Source organism: Ahaetulla prasina, chromosome 10, assembly GCF_028640845.1.
Source record: "Ahaetulla prasina isolate Xishuangbanna chromosome 10, ASM2864084v1, whole genome shotgun sequence".
Classification (NCBI taxonomy): Eukaryota; Metazoa; Chordata; class Lepidosauria; order Squamata; family Colubridae; genus Ahaetulla; species Ahaetulla prasina.
The window spans coordinates 18,180,118-18,199,417 of record NC_080548.1 but is presented as its reverse complement, the minus strand read 5'-3'; the positions used below and the strand labels follow the sequence as shown (position 1 = coordinate 18,199,417).

The window sequence follows — 19,300 nt, the reverse complement described above, 5'->3', positions numbered from 1 at the left end:
AGGTGGTATTTGCTGGTTCTTCAAACTACTCAAAATTTCCGCTACCGGTTTTCCAGAACCTGCTGGATTTTATCCCTGGTAGATTTCCTTTACCTCCTGCCCTGCCCTGTTTTTTTTATTTTTTTTTATTTATTTATTTATTTATTTATTTATTTATTTATTTATTTATTTATTTATTTATTTATTTATTTATTTGTCACAACAGTATATGCAAACATTGACATAAAACAACAACATATATATAAGCAAATATATATATATATATATATATATAAGTAAAAATATGCAATAACTATATTAATTTGATATCAAGAAAGGAAACAACAGGACAGGAACGGTAGGCACTTTTGTGCTCTTATGCACGCCCCTTATAGTTCTTTTAGGAATGGGGTGAGGTCAATAGTAGACAGTTTTTGAAGTTTTTGGTATTTTGAGAAGAGACTACAGAGTCAGGTAGTGAATTCCAAGCGTTAACAACTCTGTTACAGAAGTCATATTTTCTGCAATCAAGATTGCAGAAATCTAAAAGTTTTCTTTTAGAATTTGAGTGTTCCTAAAAAAAAAACACCACATTGGTATAAGTTTGAATCAACTTGAATCAACTTGAATCAACTTCATCAAATTGAATCAATTTATGGTTCAATTTTTAAATGGGTTTTATGATTTTAAATTTATCTTAATTTTGGCCAAATTGAATAAGTTTTTTAATTAGTATTTTATATTGTATTTATATTATTGTCTATTTTATCTGGCTGTGAACCGCCCTGAGTCCTTCGGGAGAAGGGCGGTATAAAAATCTAATTAATAAATAATAAATAAATAAATAAACCAACAAGCCCAACTGCTACTGGTACTAGACGGGACATCTGCACCCCTCTTTGGTGAACTTCATTTCTTCACAGAAGTGGAATCCACCGCGGTCTTAAATCTGGTCTTTGAAAAGCCAGGTTGATCTTGGGAGAATCAGGATTCTGTGTTGTTCCACAATTGCAGCAATTCAGAGAGCTTGGAGACGATATTCTGGAGAAGACTACTAGACACCGTTCTTTATGCACAGGTATCCGAAATAATAGGTTGACGTATTTATATATTCAAAGATTGTCTCCACCCAACTCAGAAAGGTGACTCTGATTAAAACTGGGGGGGCGTGCATCAAAGAAGGAGGGGGAATCTAAAAGCACATAACATCTGAGGCAATCCATGCTTCTGCCTAACTATCCCTCAAAAACAGAGATCAGATCACTTTTTTTTGTTTGTTTGCTGTTTGGAGAAGCCAAGCTAGAAGGGAATGGGGTGGGTGGAGCTGAGGGAGGAGGGGTGAGAGGCATCATATTCCTCCTAAGTGGTGGGCTGGCTATTCCTTGCTCCAGAGGAGATAGTAGTGGGGAGGGAGCCTCTAGGGTGGAGACAGCTCTATCTTCATCCCGTATAGAGTTCTTCTTTTTGTCAGCCGCAGAACTTTGTTGAGGAGGGACAATCGGGTTCTTCTCAAAGTTCCATGCCAAGGCCGCTCTCCTGCTCCCATTTTCAACCGTTCCGCAATGGAAGTATCTACTAAGGCAAAATTGGGGCTGATGCTGCCGGCCCAGCCGCCCAGTGGCAATTGGCACTACCAGTTTCGGATCCTCCTGCTGGGCGATTCCACCGTGGGCAAAACATCCCTGCTGCGGCGATACACAGAGCGATGCTTCATCCCAACCCCGTGTCCCACCGTGGGCGTAGAGTTCTACAGCAAGATGATGGAGCTGCCTCCAGGAATCAGGGTGAAGCTTCAGCTCTGGGACACTGCCGGTCAGGAGAGGTTCAGGTAAGGAGAACCCAGAAGGGCGGCTCAAGGATGCCAGGTTGAAATCTTTTCGCCTCGGCAGGACAACATGTTTCAGAGCAGGGGATATTTAAAAGTCAAAACGTTGGGCAAGCTGTAAGGGGAACCCCATGCAGAACTGAAGCAGAGCAAATGGTGGGAAAGTGATGGTGGTATCTATCTCTCGACAAGGGTAGGACTGGCACCTCCGCAGACCTAAAAGGGCCAGCCGTTACCACCATGCTGTTCAATTCTTACCTTGCTCCAAAAGCGGGAACCAGTATTACATGTAACAGTAACAGAGCTGGAAGGGAGCTTGGAGGTCATCTAGTCCAATCCCCTGGCTTCCACGCTGTACTAGGGATTCGAACCGCCGAAGTGATCAACCGAGCTCAGTGTCTTAGCCACTGAGCCACCTAGTCAGGCTGTTGTTATGAAGGTGTTGGACTATGAGCGAGGAAACATAGGCTCTAGCCCCTCCCCCACCCACAGAGGGTCTTCAAAGAACTTAGTCCAGTTATTCTCTCAATTCCTACCTAAATGGAGTTTTTGTTGTTGGGGAAAATGGGAAAGGGTTGTTATGAACTCCTGGAGGAAAACTGATACAAACCTACCAAATAATATTTTTTTTATAAAAAAAACCCAAATTGGATGTCCTGCTGACGACCGCAACTTCACCTGACAAGCGACATCAGTAGGGGTGTAAAGAGAGAAGGCCTGGGAAACGGGTGACAAATTATGAACAACCTTATGTAGTTTCCTTCAAAAACCAGGGTTTCTCAGCTATCAACCCCAGAAGGCACAAAATACTTGGGCACCAAATAAACTGCCAACTTCTGCTTCTGAAGCTCCGATTTATAGATTTGCCTTCTGTAAATGGTGAAAAATATTGACCACGCGAAGAACTTAGGAATTGTCGCTCTTAAGAGTTGCCTCAGCATTTAGGTGGAGATCTAGATCAGGGGTCTCTAATCTTGGTCCCTTTAAAACTTGTGGATTTCAACTCCAGAGTCCCTCAGCCAGCAAAGCTGGCTGATCTAGATAACTTCCTCTTCTTCAAAATGTTGATAATCCAGTCACCTTCCTTAGGCTTGGGAGCTCTGCTTTTGTTAAGGAGGGTCCCAGGAAGATTGCCTCAAACATCTGCTTTGGTTGCAAATTAAACCCCTTGGAATGACTTGGCCTTGAGAGCTGTCCCCATCCTCCTCCTGATCACATCTGTTATCTGAAGACGTGTGGGGCAAGCAGCTGAAAGAAAGGGAGCCTGGGAGGGGTAGGGTGTGATTGAAGCTGAGTTGCCAAGGCTAATCGGGAGATAGAAGAAAAAGGACACAATGTTGGAGCCCCTTAAAGACATTCAATTTATTTTTCTTGTAAGTCTTCACTGACCTAAGCTGTGTGATCGGATTCTCAGAGTACTGGACTATGACCTGGTTAAGCTGATCTGATAGTGAGTTAGTTGTTGGTCATTAGGAGACCTTAGTTCCTGTTTGTGTGGTGAAACACTGGTGGGACTACCTCTTGGGAGATAAAATGAGACACTTGTTTTGTTTTCATACACTTCTCATTGCTTCTGGCTAGGCTAGGTGGCTCAGCGGCTAAGACGCTGAGCTTGCCAATCAGAAAGGTCAGAAGTTCAGCGGTTTGAATCCCTAGTATAGGTCTCCTGCGTGAGCAGGGGGTTGGACTAGATGACCTCCAAGGTCTCTTCCAACTCTGTTACTGTTATTATTCTGGATTACAGGTACCGGTAATCCTCCATTTGCAGTCATTTGTTTTAGTAGCTGCTCAAAGTTAAAGAGCACTGAAAAAAGAGACTGTTTTTGACACTTAGGAATATCGCAGCATCCCCATAACATGTAATCAAAATTCAGACTCTTGACAACTGGCTCAGATTTATGACGGTTGCAGTGTCCCGGAGTCCTTGTGATCCCCTTTTGTGATTTTGTGGCAAGCAAAATCTACGGGGTAGCCGGATTCACTTAACGACCGTGTTACTAATTTAACTGCCAACTGCAGCAATCCACTGAGCAACGGTGGCGAGAAAAGTCATAAGAGGGGGAAAACTCACTTAATAACTGTCTTGCTCAGCTGTGGAAATTTTGGCCCCTCAATTGCAGTCGTAAGTCAAGGACTACCTGTACAGGAACCAAGCTAGGGACATCGTTCAGGAGCAAATCACTTTGCATACCCAATGTCCCAGGTTCAGTGGCCTCCCCACACCAAGATACTGTCCAGGTTGTGTTCCTTACTTTTCTTTTTATAACACACATACAGAAATTTTGGTAAGATAATCTAGGTTAGTTACAAATGGCATCTCTGTGTATTGCTTATTGGAAGACAGCCTGAAGCAGCAGTTATAAGCATTATAAAACACTATCAGTTCTGTAATGGCCTCCACCAAAAAGTTTGTAAAATCAGACGAAGTCACATGGCTCAAATTGCAGGCTCAATTACAGTCATAAGTCAGGACTATCTGTATATCATCTCAATAGTTTTCACCTCTGTTTACATCTAAAAAATAAATTGCTTTGCAAACACCACTCCAGACCAAGGTCAGCGGGCGCATGATGGCTGGTAAGAGTGAGTATCCAGACAAATAGCTCTGATATCTTGCAGTGTTGTAGGGTGTTTATCATAGGTCATAGACCCAGACAACATAAAAACCATAGCATAACAGACATAATAAAAAGTCTTAGAATAGTGCTCAGTTTACATCACTATCAGAAAAGCATGACTTCTACAGGCTACAGAGTTGTTTTGTTAACTCTGTAGCCTTACTTTGTTAAGTTAAAATATTTTAGGATATTTACTTGCCAAGCAAAGTTGTACATAAAAAACCTAGAAAGAGATATTAGTAGTTTATCATGAATATCTTGTTATATATATAATATACTGGTATATTAATGAAGATTAATGTCTGCTGGAATAATTGTGTCCTCAAGATCAGGGATCTCCAAACATGGCAACTTTAAGACTTGTGGATTTCCAGAATACTTAACTCTTAAAGTTGCCAAGTTTGGAGAACCTTGCTCTAGATAATTCTTGATATCTTGGAGAAAAAAGGCTAATGTTTCAATTTGGCATTTTCTTCCTCTTAGGTGCATCACCAGGTCTTTCTACCGCAATGCGGTTGGTGTGCTGCTGATCTTTGATATGACCAACCGAAGGTCCTTTGAGAGCATCTTTGATTGGTACAATGAGGTGACCAACGTGATGGACAAAGTAATTTTCCTCCTAGTTGGTCACAAGTGCGATCTCGAGTCCATGAACAGGGTCACCCTGGAGGAAGCAGAGGGCTTGGCTACTTCTCTAGGCACATCTTTCATAGAGACATCTGCCAAAACTGACACCAACATAGACCTGGCTTTCGAGACCATCACCAATGCTATCTACGAGGCTCTGAGAAACAAAGAGTTTGACTTGCAGGAAGGCTGGGATGGTGTGAAAATCGTGTATAAGAGGAGGGCGAGCAGTCTGCAAAGGAAGAAGCCATCCAAAGAAGCATGCCAGTGTTAACTCAGTTAGAACTGGACGTTACAGGACACTGGTTACTCAAAATAGAATTCTTCTTTAGATGAAACACAGACTTAATCCATTGGGTTAATCCTTACCCAGGTGAGATCATCCACAACCTGTGACCCCAACTACTTTATTACCTCCTCTGCGGTTGTGAAGTTCAATTTTTTTTACTACTGGTTCTGTGGGCATGGCTTGGTGGGTGTGGTGTGGCTTGGTGGGTGTGGCAGGGGAAGGATATTGCAAAATCTCCATTGCTACCCCACTCTGGGGCCAGCCAAAGGTGGTATTGGCCGGTTCTTTGAACTACTCAAAATTTCTGCTACAGGTTCTCCAGAACCTGTCAGAACCTGCTGGATTTCACCTCTGATCTTTCTGATCTCATCTCAGATCTTGTTTCCTGCTGAAAATCAGAAATACATTTTTTTCTGGTTTTTGGGTTTTTTTTATATATAAAAGAGACGGGCATTTTTGTTTTTTAATTCCCAGCTTAAAATAATTTTTAGCATCAAACCTAAAAAGATATCACAAAGGAAGGCAAATATATATGTCCCAAGATAAGGTTGCAGGATCCCATCTGGGTCGATCAGCGGACGGTTCCTCTTCCAAGCTTTCAGACTTGTGCTGGAGCCCATCCTCAGGGAACGTCTCTTTCGCCCCGGAGGATGGGCTCCAGAATGAGTCTGAAAGCTTTGAAGATTAAACCTCTGGTCCTGGTGACCGACCCAGATTGGATCCTAAAAAGAGGTCCCCCCTTCAGCCCACTTTCACATCGCTAGCCTGATAATTGCAGTTCATAATCCCGACCTGCACAGGGTTTTTATGTCCTCATTCATCCAGACGCTAATTTTGCTGATGGAAGGGATAAGTTATGAGAAGGATTGCCAGACAGACAGAGGTAGTTGTCAGACCTGCCCTGTCTTAATCCTCTAGTTAAGAAAGACCTTCGACTCCATTTGCAGTGAAAGACTTTGATTAAAAGCCAAGTGGTTTACAGCGTAGCAAAGCCAGAACTGAAATTTGCTTGCCATAACTCCTCGATTGATGTCACCCATTCAGTTCCCTTCCTCCCTTGGTCCCTCACTGTCCAGTTGTATTTGAATAAATTGTTTTGGGAACTTCAACAGGCCATTGAAGATGGTGAGCCGTTCCATTCTATTCCCAGGGTTTGACCTTGAGATGTTGTCTCTGGAAAGTAGGATGAGTAGTTAGTTCTTCCCCAATCCCATCCAGCTCCTTCCTCCCTGTCGTTCATGGCAGACTGGCAGCTGGTGAACGGGAAGCTCAAGCGTACGATGGCAGTTCTGACAGTAGCACTTAGACGGCTTAAGAAATGTCTGCTGAGTCAGGATGTGGCGTAAAGACGCCGCACTAATCCCAGCACCATTGTGGAGCTTTCTTCTGGATTTTGTGGATTAGAAACAGGTTATTTCCATTAAAACACTCCGTTAGCTCCATTTCAGCTGCCCTGACTCCACGCCGCAAGGGATTATGGGATCGTTAAATGAAGATGATGCAGGAGTGGGATTCACTTACCTTTGCTACTGGTTCGCAAATGTCAGCGCATGCGCAGAGCATCTGTGATGACGTCTGGGCGGGTGGCCGGAGCGTCCCACCACCGGCGCTACCGGTTCGCCCGAACTGGTCAAAACCCACCACTGAGATGATGATGATGAAACAGTTCCTTTCCACATTATTCAGTTCAGACCTTGTTGTATGGACCTGGGAGATGAGCTGGAGAGAATCTTGTGTTTATCAAACTTTTTGAAACAGTCTTCATTTCCACCATGTCATCTCCTTAACTTAAATTTAACTTTTAAAAAAATCCTGAAAATATTTAATGTAAAAAGGCTTTGTTTATTGTTATGGTCTTCACTGGCCCCTTTTCCATGCTGAGTAGTGCTCAAAGCACAATAAATGATCTCTAGGTGTGTAATTCTTGAAACGAAGGGAAACAAGGGTTTAAAACATTGTTCTGTCTATTGCTGAAGGAAAAGTGATGCTTTCTCTGGGTTTGATAGGTAAACAATAACCCTAAGTCTAATAGTAAAATAAAAACCTCCTGAGTTGAAATCTACTTGTGGTCTGTTGGGGACACCTCTCTACAGCTTCCAGGCGATTTGGAAGTGGTTTTCCTATATTTTCTTGGGGTGGTTTGCTTGACCTTCCCAGTTTAACCCACAGCAGACAGATTTCCTACTGGTCTCTCAAAGCATTATGGACCAGCTCTGCTTGCTTGCTTTCTAGATTAGCCAACATTGGTTAGGTATCCTTTTCTAGCTGGGCACCAGAGATTATATTCAGCTGGTTCGCACGAACCGTTGGCGGAAATTTGGCCAAGGCCACTGAACTGATAGTGATAGCTGGCTGGCCACACCCCCGAACCAGGCCCCCGGTCACTGCTCACTCTCCATGCCCATCATGTTCGTTGCCACCATGTTCTTCGCACATGCGCATCCCATTGCCTTGCAAGTCCAATGGGATGCACATGTGCAAAGAACATGGCAGTGACGGCAGCAGCTTTTTCTGTAACCTCCAGTACTTTTCGGCGGCCTGCAGCCACAAAGCAGCTCTCAAAGAGGCTGGGAGGCTTCTTTGCCAGCCGCTTTCCAGCAGTGGCGGCTGGCTGGGGGCCGCCGAAAACTCCGGTCAGCTTGCCTTTCGGACTCTGGACCAGCCACCGCGGAAGGTAAGCAGTCCAAAGAGGCAGTGGTGAGGGAGGAAGTGGGGCTGGGGCCGGGACTACTAAAGGAGAGAAAATGGGGGCGACTGGCGAAAGGATGGCAGGGGTAGATAGGTGGACATTCAAAAAAATGTCCTACCTTTTCCTGTAGGCGGGGCTAGATGGCAGGGTCATGTGACTGAGTGGGCATGAGTGATGTCAAGTTGGCCATGCCCACCCAGTCACATGCCCCCACCTAGCCACACCCACTGAACCGATAGCGAAAATTTCTGAAAGCCACCACTGCTGGGCACCATGCCTACCTCCTAGCTGAACCTCATCACATTTTATTGCTCGCCATAAAAAAGTCCCAATGAAAGCCTTGCTTACCTAACAGGTAATCCTTACCGTACAGGTAATCCTCGACTTACAACCACAATGGAGACCAGAATTTCCATTGCTAAGCAAAGCGGTTGATAAATGAGTCATATTTTATCTCTCTCTCGCTCTCTCTTTTTTTTTTTTCTGTGGTTGGTAAATGAATCCAGCTTCTCCCATTGACTGTGCTTGTCAGAAGCCAGCTGGGATAGTCACAAATGGCAAATGCAGAATCCCAGGATGGTGCAGCTATGGTAAATACACACCAGTTGCCACGCGCCCAAACTTTCATCACATGACCATGCGGATACTATCATAAGTGCGAGGACCAATTGTAAATCACATTGTTCCGTGACGTTATAACTTTGAACAGCCACTAAACAAATAGTTGTAAGTCGTGAACTACTGGCAGATGGGATTTCAGTGTAAATCACCTTTTGTAGAGCAGCGGTTCTCAACCTGTGGGTCGGGGCCCCGTTGGGGGTCGAATGACGATTTGCCAGGGGTCGCCTAAGACCATCGGAAATATGGGAAGTATACTTGCAAGTCGAAGAATTGCGCTCTAATGGTTGACTCCACAAGCCAGCTGCAGGCTCTTCAAATCATTAGCCAAATTTGGCTTCAGGCACGATGAAAGAGAAAAAAGATTAAAAAAGAGAGAAATCTTTGCTCTGATGTCTCCCTCTCAAGCCAGCTGCAATCACTCCCAATCGCTAGCCTAATCTGGCTTCGATAAACTTAATTGGGGAGGAGTCTCCGCTTTAATGCCTCCGTCCTCAAGGCAATCGCAAGCAGTTCAGATCGCTAGCCAGTACAGCTTCAGGCGCGATAAATTCAAAACGAAAATAATTTTATGGTTGGGGTCGCCACATCGTGGGGAATTGTATTAAAGGGGTCGCAGCACTATAAAGGTTGAGAACCACTGTTGTAGAGCCACGGTGGTGCAGTAGTTAGAATGTAGTATTGCGGGCTAACTCTGCCCATCGCTAAGAATTCAATTCTGAGCAGCTCAAGATTTTATTTATTTATTTATTTATTGTTTAAATTTATATACCGCCCTTCTCCCGAAGGACTCAGGGCGGTTTACAGCCAAATAAAACAAGCATATAAACATATAAAAGATTAAGAGCATTATTAAAAAGCTTATTCAAATTGGCTAACACTAAAATCCAATAGAACTAAAAAATTAAGTTAAAAACTCCATCTAAAAGCCCCATTAAAAACTATCAGGCCAGCCCAGTTTTCAATTTACGACCACAACTGAGCGCCAAATTTCTGCTGTTAAGTGAGACATTTGTTAAGTGAGTTTTGCCCCATTTTACAACCTTCCTTGTCCCAGTTGTTAAATGAATCACTGCAGTTAATAAGTTAGCAACCCGGTTGTCAGAAGGTCGCAAAAGGGAATCATGTTCTCCTGGGACATAGCAACTGTCATAAGTGTTTGAATCGGTTGCCAAGCATCTGAATTTTGATCACCTGATCATGGGGATAGGTCATGGTCAAAGGTCGTAACTGTGAAAAATGGTCAAAAGTCACTTTTTTCAGTGCCGCTGTAATTTTGAATGGTCACTAAATGAACTGTTGTAAGTCGGGGACTACCTGTATTTTCTATCTCACAGCCTTGCTGCATATATGTAATGTCGTGTCCCACTCCTCCGCTGACGGCCGGGTCAGGGAAATCCGAATCAGGTGTGCCTCTGCAGCTCTGCCAAAGTCCTAGCAAAGTCCTCAGGGCAGGCAGGAGACCAGAAAGTGACTTCAGCAAGATAAGGTAGACTTTGCCTGACTCAGAGACTGCCAGAAAGCAGATCTTTTATATAGGCCATGGGGTGTGGCTCCATGACTCAGCACTTATCCAGGCCTGCCCCTCCCTTCCTTCTGTTGCCTCCGTCTATCAAGTCTTCTGACGCGAGGGTCACTCCAGTCGGCAGCTGTTGGTAATTGACCTCCCTCAGGCTCACATGCTGTGGAGGAGGGGGAGGGGTCTAGTTGCTCCGTTTGCTTGGGCATGGAGCCAGAGCTGGGGGCTGGAGGTATTTCTTCCTCTTCAGCCTGTCTGGGCATGGAGCCAGGGCTGGGGCCGGGAGGCATACTAGGACATTCCTCCGTGTTCGGAAGCAGATAAGAAGACCCTGGCTGAGGTGAGATTGGACGAGACACAACATGTAATACCTTTTGAAAGGGGGCATCTACTTCCTGTAAACTGGCTTTCTCCGTGACTGCAATATATCAAATGCGTGCAAAGACACACATATATGTACATCAACACATAGACAGAATTGCCTACTGATTAGGCAATCACATGTTAGCCTAGCACAGGGGTGTCAAACTCAAGGCCCAGGGGCTGGAACTGGCCTGTGGGTTACTTAGATCTGGCCCACGGGGCTGCCCTAGAAAGAGCAAAGGACTGGCTCGCGATGCTTCTGCCAGTGAAAACAGACTCCTGAGCTCCGTTTTCAGCTGCCACGGCCTTCTGCAACCCTCTGCCAGTGAAAATGCAGCTTGGGGGCACCTGCGGTGACCCAAGCGCTCTGCCAGCGAAAACAGGCTCCACAAGCTCAGTTTTAGGCTGCAATGGCCTCCTGCAACCCTCTGTGGCTCTCCCGAGCTCCGTTTTCACGGAGGCCTTGGCAGCTGAAAACAGAGCTCGCGGAGCCCTTTTTCACTCGCAGAGCGCTTGGGCCACCACAGGTGCCCCTGACACGAGTGATGTCGAGCTGGCCATGCCCCCCCTCCCCGAGGTGAAACCAAACCCTGATGCGGCCCTTAAATAGAGTTTGACACCCCGGTCTAGCATGTTAGTGTGTACATTATTGTTCAGCTACATGGGGTCAGGTGTGTACACATTTTGGCTGTGTTTGCACAACATTCTCCTCTGAGTTTTGGGAGTTTTGTTTCCTATCCTGCCTAAGAAGGCTACTTTCATACCCGAAGAAAGAGGAACCTTTTATTGAAGTCTGGAATGTAGGTGAAATGTGTTCGTGCATGGCCCGGCTTGGCCTTGAATAAACCCGGCCCATTTTCAGGGAGGAGCAGGACAGGGAGAGCATGCATACATCCTGCTGCCCTTAGGAGTAGCCTGCCTGCCCAAACATGGAATAAGAGAGCCACACAGCCTCAGGCAGTCAATGGGAGAGCAATTACTGGTGCTAATCTAAAACAAGTCTCAACTAGATCTCGGCTTTTCCCACTGCTTGGGACCGGATTGGAGAGTGTTCCTGTTTGTTTTGAGTCAGTATGTGTCTTCTTTCTCCGCTCCACCAGTGCCCGCGCGTGCATGCCCTCAGACCCACACTGACCCAGGCACAGGAGAGATAGCAGCTTCCAAGGGCGCTCTCTCTCTCTCTCCCTCAAGCCTTCCCATGGCTGTGGATTCTCCGTGGGACTATCAGTTCCGGATCATCATGCTGGGCGATTCCACGGTGGGGAAATCGTGTCTTCTGAAGCGCTACGCCGACGGGGTCTTTACAGAATCCATGAACCAAACGGTGGGGGTGGACTTTTATGTCCACTTTCTGGAGCTCATGGAACCCAACCTGCGTATCAAGCTGCAGTTTTGGGATACTGCCGGCCAAGAACGGTTCAGGTGAGTGAGTCAGGGGGAGAAAGGCTGGTCTGGGGTCCCCCAGCCAAAATGTCAGGTGCGATGGACTTTTAATCCAAGCCTTGGAAGATGTTAATGAAATGAGTTGATGGAGCCTGAAAAGAAAGGGAGGCTTACTTCCTTGTTTGGAGGAGTAAAAACTTCAGATTCCCAGCACTGTTTTTAGTTAGATTCCCATAGTGCAGGGGTGTCAAATTCAAAGCCCGCAGGCCGAATCTGGCCCATGGGGTGCTTAGATCTGGCCCGTGTGGCCGGGTTGGAAACAGCAAATGACTGGCCCGCAGTGCATCTACCAACAAAAATGCAGCTTGGGGGTCCCCCGTGTCCCGCTCCTGCGCTCCATTTTCACTTGCGGAGGGTTGCAGGAGGCTGGTGTGGCTGAAAATGGGGCACAATGCCCCCCCCCTCCAAGCTCCATTTTCACTGCCAGAGGGCTTTCAGAACAAACTAAAAACAAAACAAAAGGAGAAATGTTTCCCCTTTTGCATTTGAGCATGCAAGAAGGGACAGGAAAGGAGAAAGAGGAAAGACAAAGAAAAAGAAGGGAAGATGGGAAGGAAGGAGAAAGGAGAATGAAGAGGGAAGGAAAAAGAAGGGAGGGAGGGAAGGAAGGAAGGAAGGAAGGAAGGAAGGAAGGAAGGAAGGAAGGAAGGAAGGAAGGAAGGAAGGAAGGAAGGGAGATTATAATGAGAATGAGGGAGGGTCTCAGGGAAGTCCTGCCTTAGCACTTGGCCACCACAGTTGCCCCCCAACACGAGTGACAGTGAGCTGGCCATGCCCATCCCCCACCCCAACCACGTACCCCCAGGCCCTCCGAGGTCAAACACAGCCGTGATATGGCCCTCATTGAAATCGAGTTTGACACCCCGTCATAGAGTATGAAAACAGTGTAATGTACAGGCAGACCTTGACTTACGGCAACAACTGAACCCAAAATTTATGTAGATAAGCAACTTGATTTTTGCCCTATTTTACGGCCTTTCTTGCCGCAGTTTGTTAAGTGAACCGCTGAAGTTGTTAAGTAACATGGCTGTTAAATGAATTTGGCTTTCCCGTTGACATTGCTTGTCAGAAGGTTGCAAACGGGGACCACACGACCCCGGGAGTTGGGACGCTGCAATGGTCATAAATTCATGCCGGTGGCCAAGCGTCTGAATTTTGATCATGTGACCGTGGGATGCTGCAATGGTTCTATGTGTGAAAAACAGTCGTAATATTTTCCAGTGCTGTTGTCACTTCTTAGGGTCACTAAACAAATGGTTGTAAGTTGGAAGACTTACAACAAAAACAGCAAAGCTGGCTGAGGGACTCTGGGAATTGAAGTCCACAAGTCTTAAAGGGATCAAGGTTGGAGACCCCTGCTATACAGTATGGCTGCTTTTTATTATGGAAGTTAATTTTTTTATGGTTGTTTTTAATCGTGTGCCTCCCAAGAGTCACATTTCTGAGACGGGTGGCTGTGTAAATGTGAGGAATAAGCAAACAAAGGAACAGATGGGATGCATGAAGAAAAGAAATAAAGAGCAATGCTATGATAAGGATCTTACTAACTGCAACCACATGATGATTAGATGTCCCCAGGGAAAGAAAGAACAAAGCTATTTAGTCTCAGAGGAGCTATGAGAGTCTGGCATTTTTTTTTTCTTTCCCTAATGAGCAGTTCTCATCTTACAACCCAGGGGTGAGGCTGCTGGGGGTTCGCAGGGGTTCGGGAGAACCTCTAGCTAAGATTCTGTGCAGTTCAGAGAACCCCCAAGTGCATATTGTAAATACAAAATTGATGTTTACAAAGCACTAGCATTAAACTGGAAATAAAATTAGAAAGTTAATGTTTTTGCCAAATAAATCAATCTTCATTGACTGGGAAGCAATTACGGTACTTTCCTTATGAAAGATAGAAACGGGAGCTCCTGGCTCCATTTGGGTGAAAGAGATAGATTTGTCTTTAGTTTCTTGTTGAACTTAAATATAGCTTGGAAAACTCTTTTCTAATTCCTTGTGTGTCTGATCACACTTGGCCGATAAAGAATTCTATTCCGTTCCATTCTGTTCCGTTCCGTTCCGTTCCACAAGGAGAGTTTTTTCCCGAAGGCCATCACTCTGCTAAACAAATAATTCCCTCAACACTGTCAGACTATTTACTGAATCTGCACTACTATTAATCGTTTCATAGTTCCCATCACCTATCTCCTTCCATTTATGACTGTATGACTATAACTTGTTGCTGGCAATCCTTATGATTTATATGGATATATTGACCATCAATTGTGTTGTAAATGTTGTACCTTGATGAACGTATCTTTTCTTTTATGTACACTGAGAGCATATGCACCAAGACAAATTCCTTGTGTGTCCAATCACACTTGGCCAATAAAAATTCTATTCTATTCTATTCTACTCGACTCGACTCGACTCGACTCGAATCGACTCGACTCGACTCTTTCTGGCTTCTTGCAATGTTTCCATGCTGAACAAATCTTTCTGTGATGTAGGTCAGTGACCCGTTCCTACTACCGTAACGCAGCTGGGGGAGTCCTGATGTTTGACCTAACCAACCGGGCATCATTTGAGAACATCAGGAGCTGGCACCAGGAAGTGGTGGACACAGTCAAACCTCACTGCCCAGTTTTCCTGCTGGTGGGGAACAAGAGTGACCTGGAGGCTAAACGGAAGGTAGGACAAAAGGAGGCCGAGAAGCTGGCGGTTTCTTTCGAAGCAAAGTATATCGAGACTTCGGCGAAAAGTAGCAGCAACGTGGAGGCAGTTTTCCAACTGTTAACTCTGGGCATCTACAAGGCCTTGAAAAGTGGGGTGATGAAACCTGGTCCACAGTGGGATGGAGTGAAAACCAAACTGCCATCGCCGGTTCAGCCAGAAGTTCCCACTCAGGAAAAGAGAAAGCAGTGTTCTTGTTAGCTGAAAGACAAGAGCCACTGTGTAAGCGGGACGTTCTTGTGTTAACAATTTTGCAAGAGAATTTACACATTGTGCTACACTGTGAAGTTGTGAAGCCGTAATTCATTGACTAAAGCCACTATGGTTTAAGTACAATGCAATCTGCGGCATCCATAAATATGATTTATACGTGCCCCATGGGGTTTGCAGAGCAGAATTTTGCAAAGCAAATTTTGCAAGCCTCCTTTGCGGACACAAATCTTGAAGACTCCATCAGAGAGGCCTACAATCTCATTTATACTTGCAAGTCACAAAATGTTAAAAACAAGTGTTCAGGTGAAGCGGCCAAGCTAGAGTTGAGCTCATGAAGAATCAAGCTGGGATACCCATGGAGCACAGTACCTTGTTTGGTGTGGCAGCTGTGGTCAACTTTCCATACACATCTCTAACAGTAAACAAGGATTCATTGACGGTTAGAGCTTATCTTTCCTTTGTAGTTATGTCACACACTTCTAGCTACTGACTGCACTTCACATGTTATTTAGAGCAGGGGTCTCCAACCTTGGAAACTTGAAGACTTGTGGACTCCAACTCCCAGAATTCCTCAGCCAGCTTTGCTGGCTGAAGAATTCTGGGAGTTGAAGTCCACAAGTCCACAAGTCTTCAAGTTGCCAAGGTTGGAGACCCCTGATTTAGAGAATCATTTTCTCTTGCAGGAATTACATCTCAGGACCCTTTTTTGTAAAAAATAAATAAATTGGATTATGTTTATTAAAATTGTTTCCATAAATTATCTAGTGGTAAGGAAGGGTCTTTTCCCAATCTACTCATTGTCACTGAAGCGGTGGGGATGAAACAGAAACTTTTTTTACAAATTACTTCTTTAAAAAAGATAAAAACTGATACAGACTAATATAAGAAAAAAGGAGAAAGCTAATGCAAGAAAGGAAAAATAGTAAAAGAAAAATAGGAAGAAAAAAGATACGAGGTGACTTCTATTCTTTATAGTAGTTAAAATTATAATTATAAATTTAACTCTATTAAGTTACATATATATTATTAGTCTTTTGCAGGGGTGAAATGCTCCCGGATCAGACTGGATCGCGTAGCCACGTAGCAATCGTAGCTGGTAGTTCAGCGATCCAGTAGCAATGGCGGAGCAAAGCTCTGCCCACCCGCCTGGGTGTTATTACTTCCTGGTTTTAACCAGGAAGTAATGTGTTTTTTTACCTTCTGTTCATGCGCAGGTTTTGCGTATGTGCAGAAGGTCTGCGCATGCATGTGACATGCGCGCACACTTTCAAAGCGGTAAGGAATGTCACCCCTAGTCTTTTGTATTTATTATTGAAAATCTCTTTATTTATTCTATATACCTTCTCAAATTATGCCTCCAATACCTCCTCATCCCAATCGAAAAAATTTCCTAAAACTTTAATAACTTTTTCTCTAATATCTACACCAGAATATGCTGGAATTATTTTAAATCTCAAACACAATTCCGTCTCAGTTCCAGGGATGCGAAATTATCTACCGTATTTTCAGACTATAAGACACATCTAAATTTACAGGAGGAAAACAAGAAAAAATGGTTTTTGGTCTCTACGCATCGGATTTTTGCCCTCCCAGGCCCCCAGAAGCACTCTGCAGTGCTCTGCACAGCCCGTTTTTGGTGAAAATGGGCATGTTTTTGACAAAAAAGCACCTATTTTTGGCCTGCAGAGTGCTTCTGGGGGCTGGGGAGGGCAAAAACGCAACACACAGAGGTTTCAGGAGGCCAAAAACGCCTGTATTCAGTCTATAAGACACACCTACATTTTTGCCCACTTTTAGGGGGGGAGGGAAAAGGTGCACCATATACTCTGAACGCGATGCAGACGCAGTGACTCAGGGGCTAAGACACTGACCTTGTCGATCGAAAGGTCGGCAATTCAGTGGTTCGAATCCCTAGTGCTGCCGTGTAACGGGATGAGCTCCTGTTACTTGTCTCAGCTTCTGCCAACCTAGCAGTTCGAAAGCATGTAAAAATGCAAGTAGAAAAAATAGGAAGGTAACAGCATTCCATGCGCGTTTGGCATTGAGTCATGCCGGCCACATGACCACGGAGACGTCTTTGGATAGCGTTGGCTCTTCAGCTTTGAAACGGAGATGAGCACCACCCCCTAGAGTCGGGAACGACTAGCACGTGTGTGCTAGGGGAACCTTTACCTTTATACTCTGAAAAATACAGTAATTATTTTTTCAGCTGTCGGTAACTTTTGTCTTTCTCTCCAAAATTTGCACTTTGCCATTGTTTTACATCTCCAGACACTTGTTTACAGAGGCTTTATTCAGTAAAACTTATAATTACAGCCAAGTCTACTCTATTAGAGCCATGGTGGTGCAGTGGTTAGGATGTAGCATTGCAGGCTAACTCTGCCCACAGCAAGGAGTTTGATCCTGACAGAGTTCGAGGTTGACTCAGCCTTCCTTTCCAGCCTCCCAAGTTGGTAAAATGAGGATCCAGATTGTTGGGGGCAATATGCTGAAATTGTAAACTGCCAGAGAGTGCTGTAAAGAATGAGATTTCTGAGCGGGTGATTATTTATTCATCATTCTCAAGCTACATTAGCTGAAACCTTCCAGAATCAACCTTGATCTGTTTGAGCGAGTCTCTCACAAATTCCATCTGTATACGTCCATTCACACCTTCAGGTAAGCACAGAGCACAATATTTGCATGCCATCACTACTCTGTGACATTAAAGGATGATCAGAGCATTCTCAGGTGACAATATATTGTCCTTAATATACTGATGTTTATCACATTCTTACACTGCTTCAAAACTAGCTGTGTCCGATTCTCATCATTACATTACATTACATCAAAAATCTTAAAACTGGAGTACCTTGCAATGTAATGATGTAAATCAGGGGTAGTGAATCTTTTTATACCTACCGCCCACTTTTGTATCTCTGTTAGTAGTAAAATTTTCTAACCGCCCGCCAGTTCCACCGCAATGCGCCGTGTATCGTCATCTGCGCATGCCTCTCACGCATCGTGGATTGGGTTTGGGGGAGGGGTGCCGGCTACCAGCTCTGCTTGTCTGTTACAGCTGGGTGGTGTAGGGGGAGATGCGCGAGCTATTCTGGGACGAGGCTCTTTTGTTTGCAGTCGCACTATAGCGCCATTTAGTTTCACTTATGTAACGTGAACTAAACTTATGCGCGGGCGATACAAATAGTATATTTTCAGAAATTTAAATTGTCACGGGGAATTTTATGAAAACCTAATGAAAATGTTTTTAAATAATGCTATGAAATTTTTTTAAAAAGTCAATTAATATTTAAAAAAAGGAAAGTGTTTCAGTATCGGACAAAACCCCTGCCGTCCACCATGAAAGCTGGAACGCCCACTAGTGGGCGGTAGGGACCAGGTTGACTACCACTGATGTAAAGACTTCACCTTTTTAAGCACTAACAATTTGATTTTTTTGAAGTCAGCTTCAGCTTCATTCTGAAGACTCAGCTTGAAATATAACAAACATAAGCGCCATCTGGGCCTCTGTGGCTCAGACTGGTAAGACAGTCTGTTATTAACACAGCTGCTTGCAATTACTGCAGGTTCTAGTTTCACCAGGCCCAAGGTTGACTCAGCCTTCCATCCTTCATAAGGTAGGTAAAATGAGGACCCAAATTGTTGGGGGCAATAAGTTGACTTTGTATATAAATATACAAATAGGATGAAGACTATTGCTAACATAGTGTAAGCCGCCCTGAGTCTTCGGAGAAGGGCGGGATATAAATGCAAATTTAAAAAAAATCAAAAAAAAATCTAACAAACCCAATACCATACAGTATATCACTTCCTGTTCTGATTGGTAACCAACTCAGTTACTCCAGTTTAAGTGGCAGATTTTAGATTGTGCTTTATCATGTGGTTAGAAAAGAGAATCGTTTTCTGCTTTTGTAAAGTAAGATAGAGAACTAGCAGTTGGTGCCATTTTGCCGTCTCTATTAAGATGCTCTTAATGCCAAGCCCAGCGACAAATGAAAAGTAGCAGAGTTTGAACTAAATTTCTTCCAGGTAAAGCTTTTATTAAGTGGCATTGCTTGTTTCACTCAAACTGTCATCTTTCCTTTATAATTTTCCTGGGCTTTCCTCTTCAGACTAGAACAAATGCAGTACACAAAACAGCTTTAAAGGTGAACGAGGTACTTTGCAGACTTAACAAGTTAAAACATGCTTAATTCCACAGCAATGCAATAATGATTTAAATAGACTTCACCTTTTAAAGCACTAACGATTTGATTTTTTGAAGGGAAAAAAAAAGGAACCTGTTGTAATTTCCTGGAATGCCAAATGATATATTTAAGTATCAAACTATAAAATATTCACAGGTTCAATCAGGCATAATGAGAAGGAGGGAGTTTTCCATGCTTATCGGTAATGTATTTAGCTT

General features: G+C 44.2%; 2 protein-coding genes across 2 annotated transcripts; both read left to right on the top strand.

The window, feature by feature from the left end:
- The first annotated feature begins 1,541 nt into the window (after positions 1–1,541).
- RAB42 (RAB42, member RAS oncogene family) lies at positions 1,542–5,323 on the top strand. Its single transcript, XM_058195921.1, has 2 exons — positions 1,542–1,807; positions 4,906–5,323. The coding sequence occupies exons 1-2, from the start codon at positions 1,542–1,544 to the stop codon at positions 5,321–5,323; spliced, it is 684 nt and encodes a 227-aa protein (XP_058051904.1).
- Positions 5,324–11,564: 6,241 nt separating this feature from the next.
- Positions 11,565–15,448, top strand: LOC131204408 (ras-related protein Rab-39B-like). The gene is made up of 2 exons (XM_058195671.1): positions 11,565–11,949; positions 14,460–15,448. The coding sequence occupies exons 1-2, from the start codon at positions 11,726–11,728 to the stop codon at positions 14,881–14,883; spliced, it is 648 nt and encodes a 215-aa protein (XP_058051654.1). The 5' UTR covers positions 11,565–11,725; the 3' UTR covers positions 14,884–15,448.
- The last annotated feature ends 3,852 nt before the right edge of the window (positions 15,449–19,300 follow it).

Excerpts from the sequence above, each read along its gene's own strand:
- RAB42 (XM_058195921.1), top strand. The coding sequence starts at position 1,542 with ATGGAAGTATCTACTAAGGCAAAATTGGGGCTGATGCTGCCGGCCCAG. Across the intron at positions 1,808-4,905 it reads GCCGGTCAGGAGAGGTTCAG|GTGCATCACCAGGTCTTTCT; the intron begins GTAAGGAGAACC and ends TCTTCCTCTTAG.
- LOC131204408 (XM_058195671.1), top strand. The coding sequence starts at position 11,726 with ATGGCTGTGGATTCTCCGTGGGACTATCAGTTCCGGATCATCATGCTG. Across the intron at positions 11,950-14,459 it reads GCCGGCCAAGAACGGTTCAG|GTCAGTGACCCGTTCCTACT; the intron begins GTGAGTGAGTCA and ends TCTGTGATGTAG.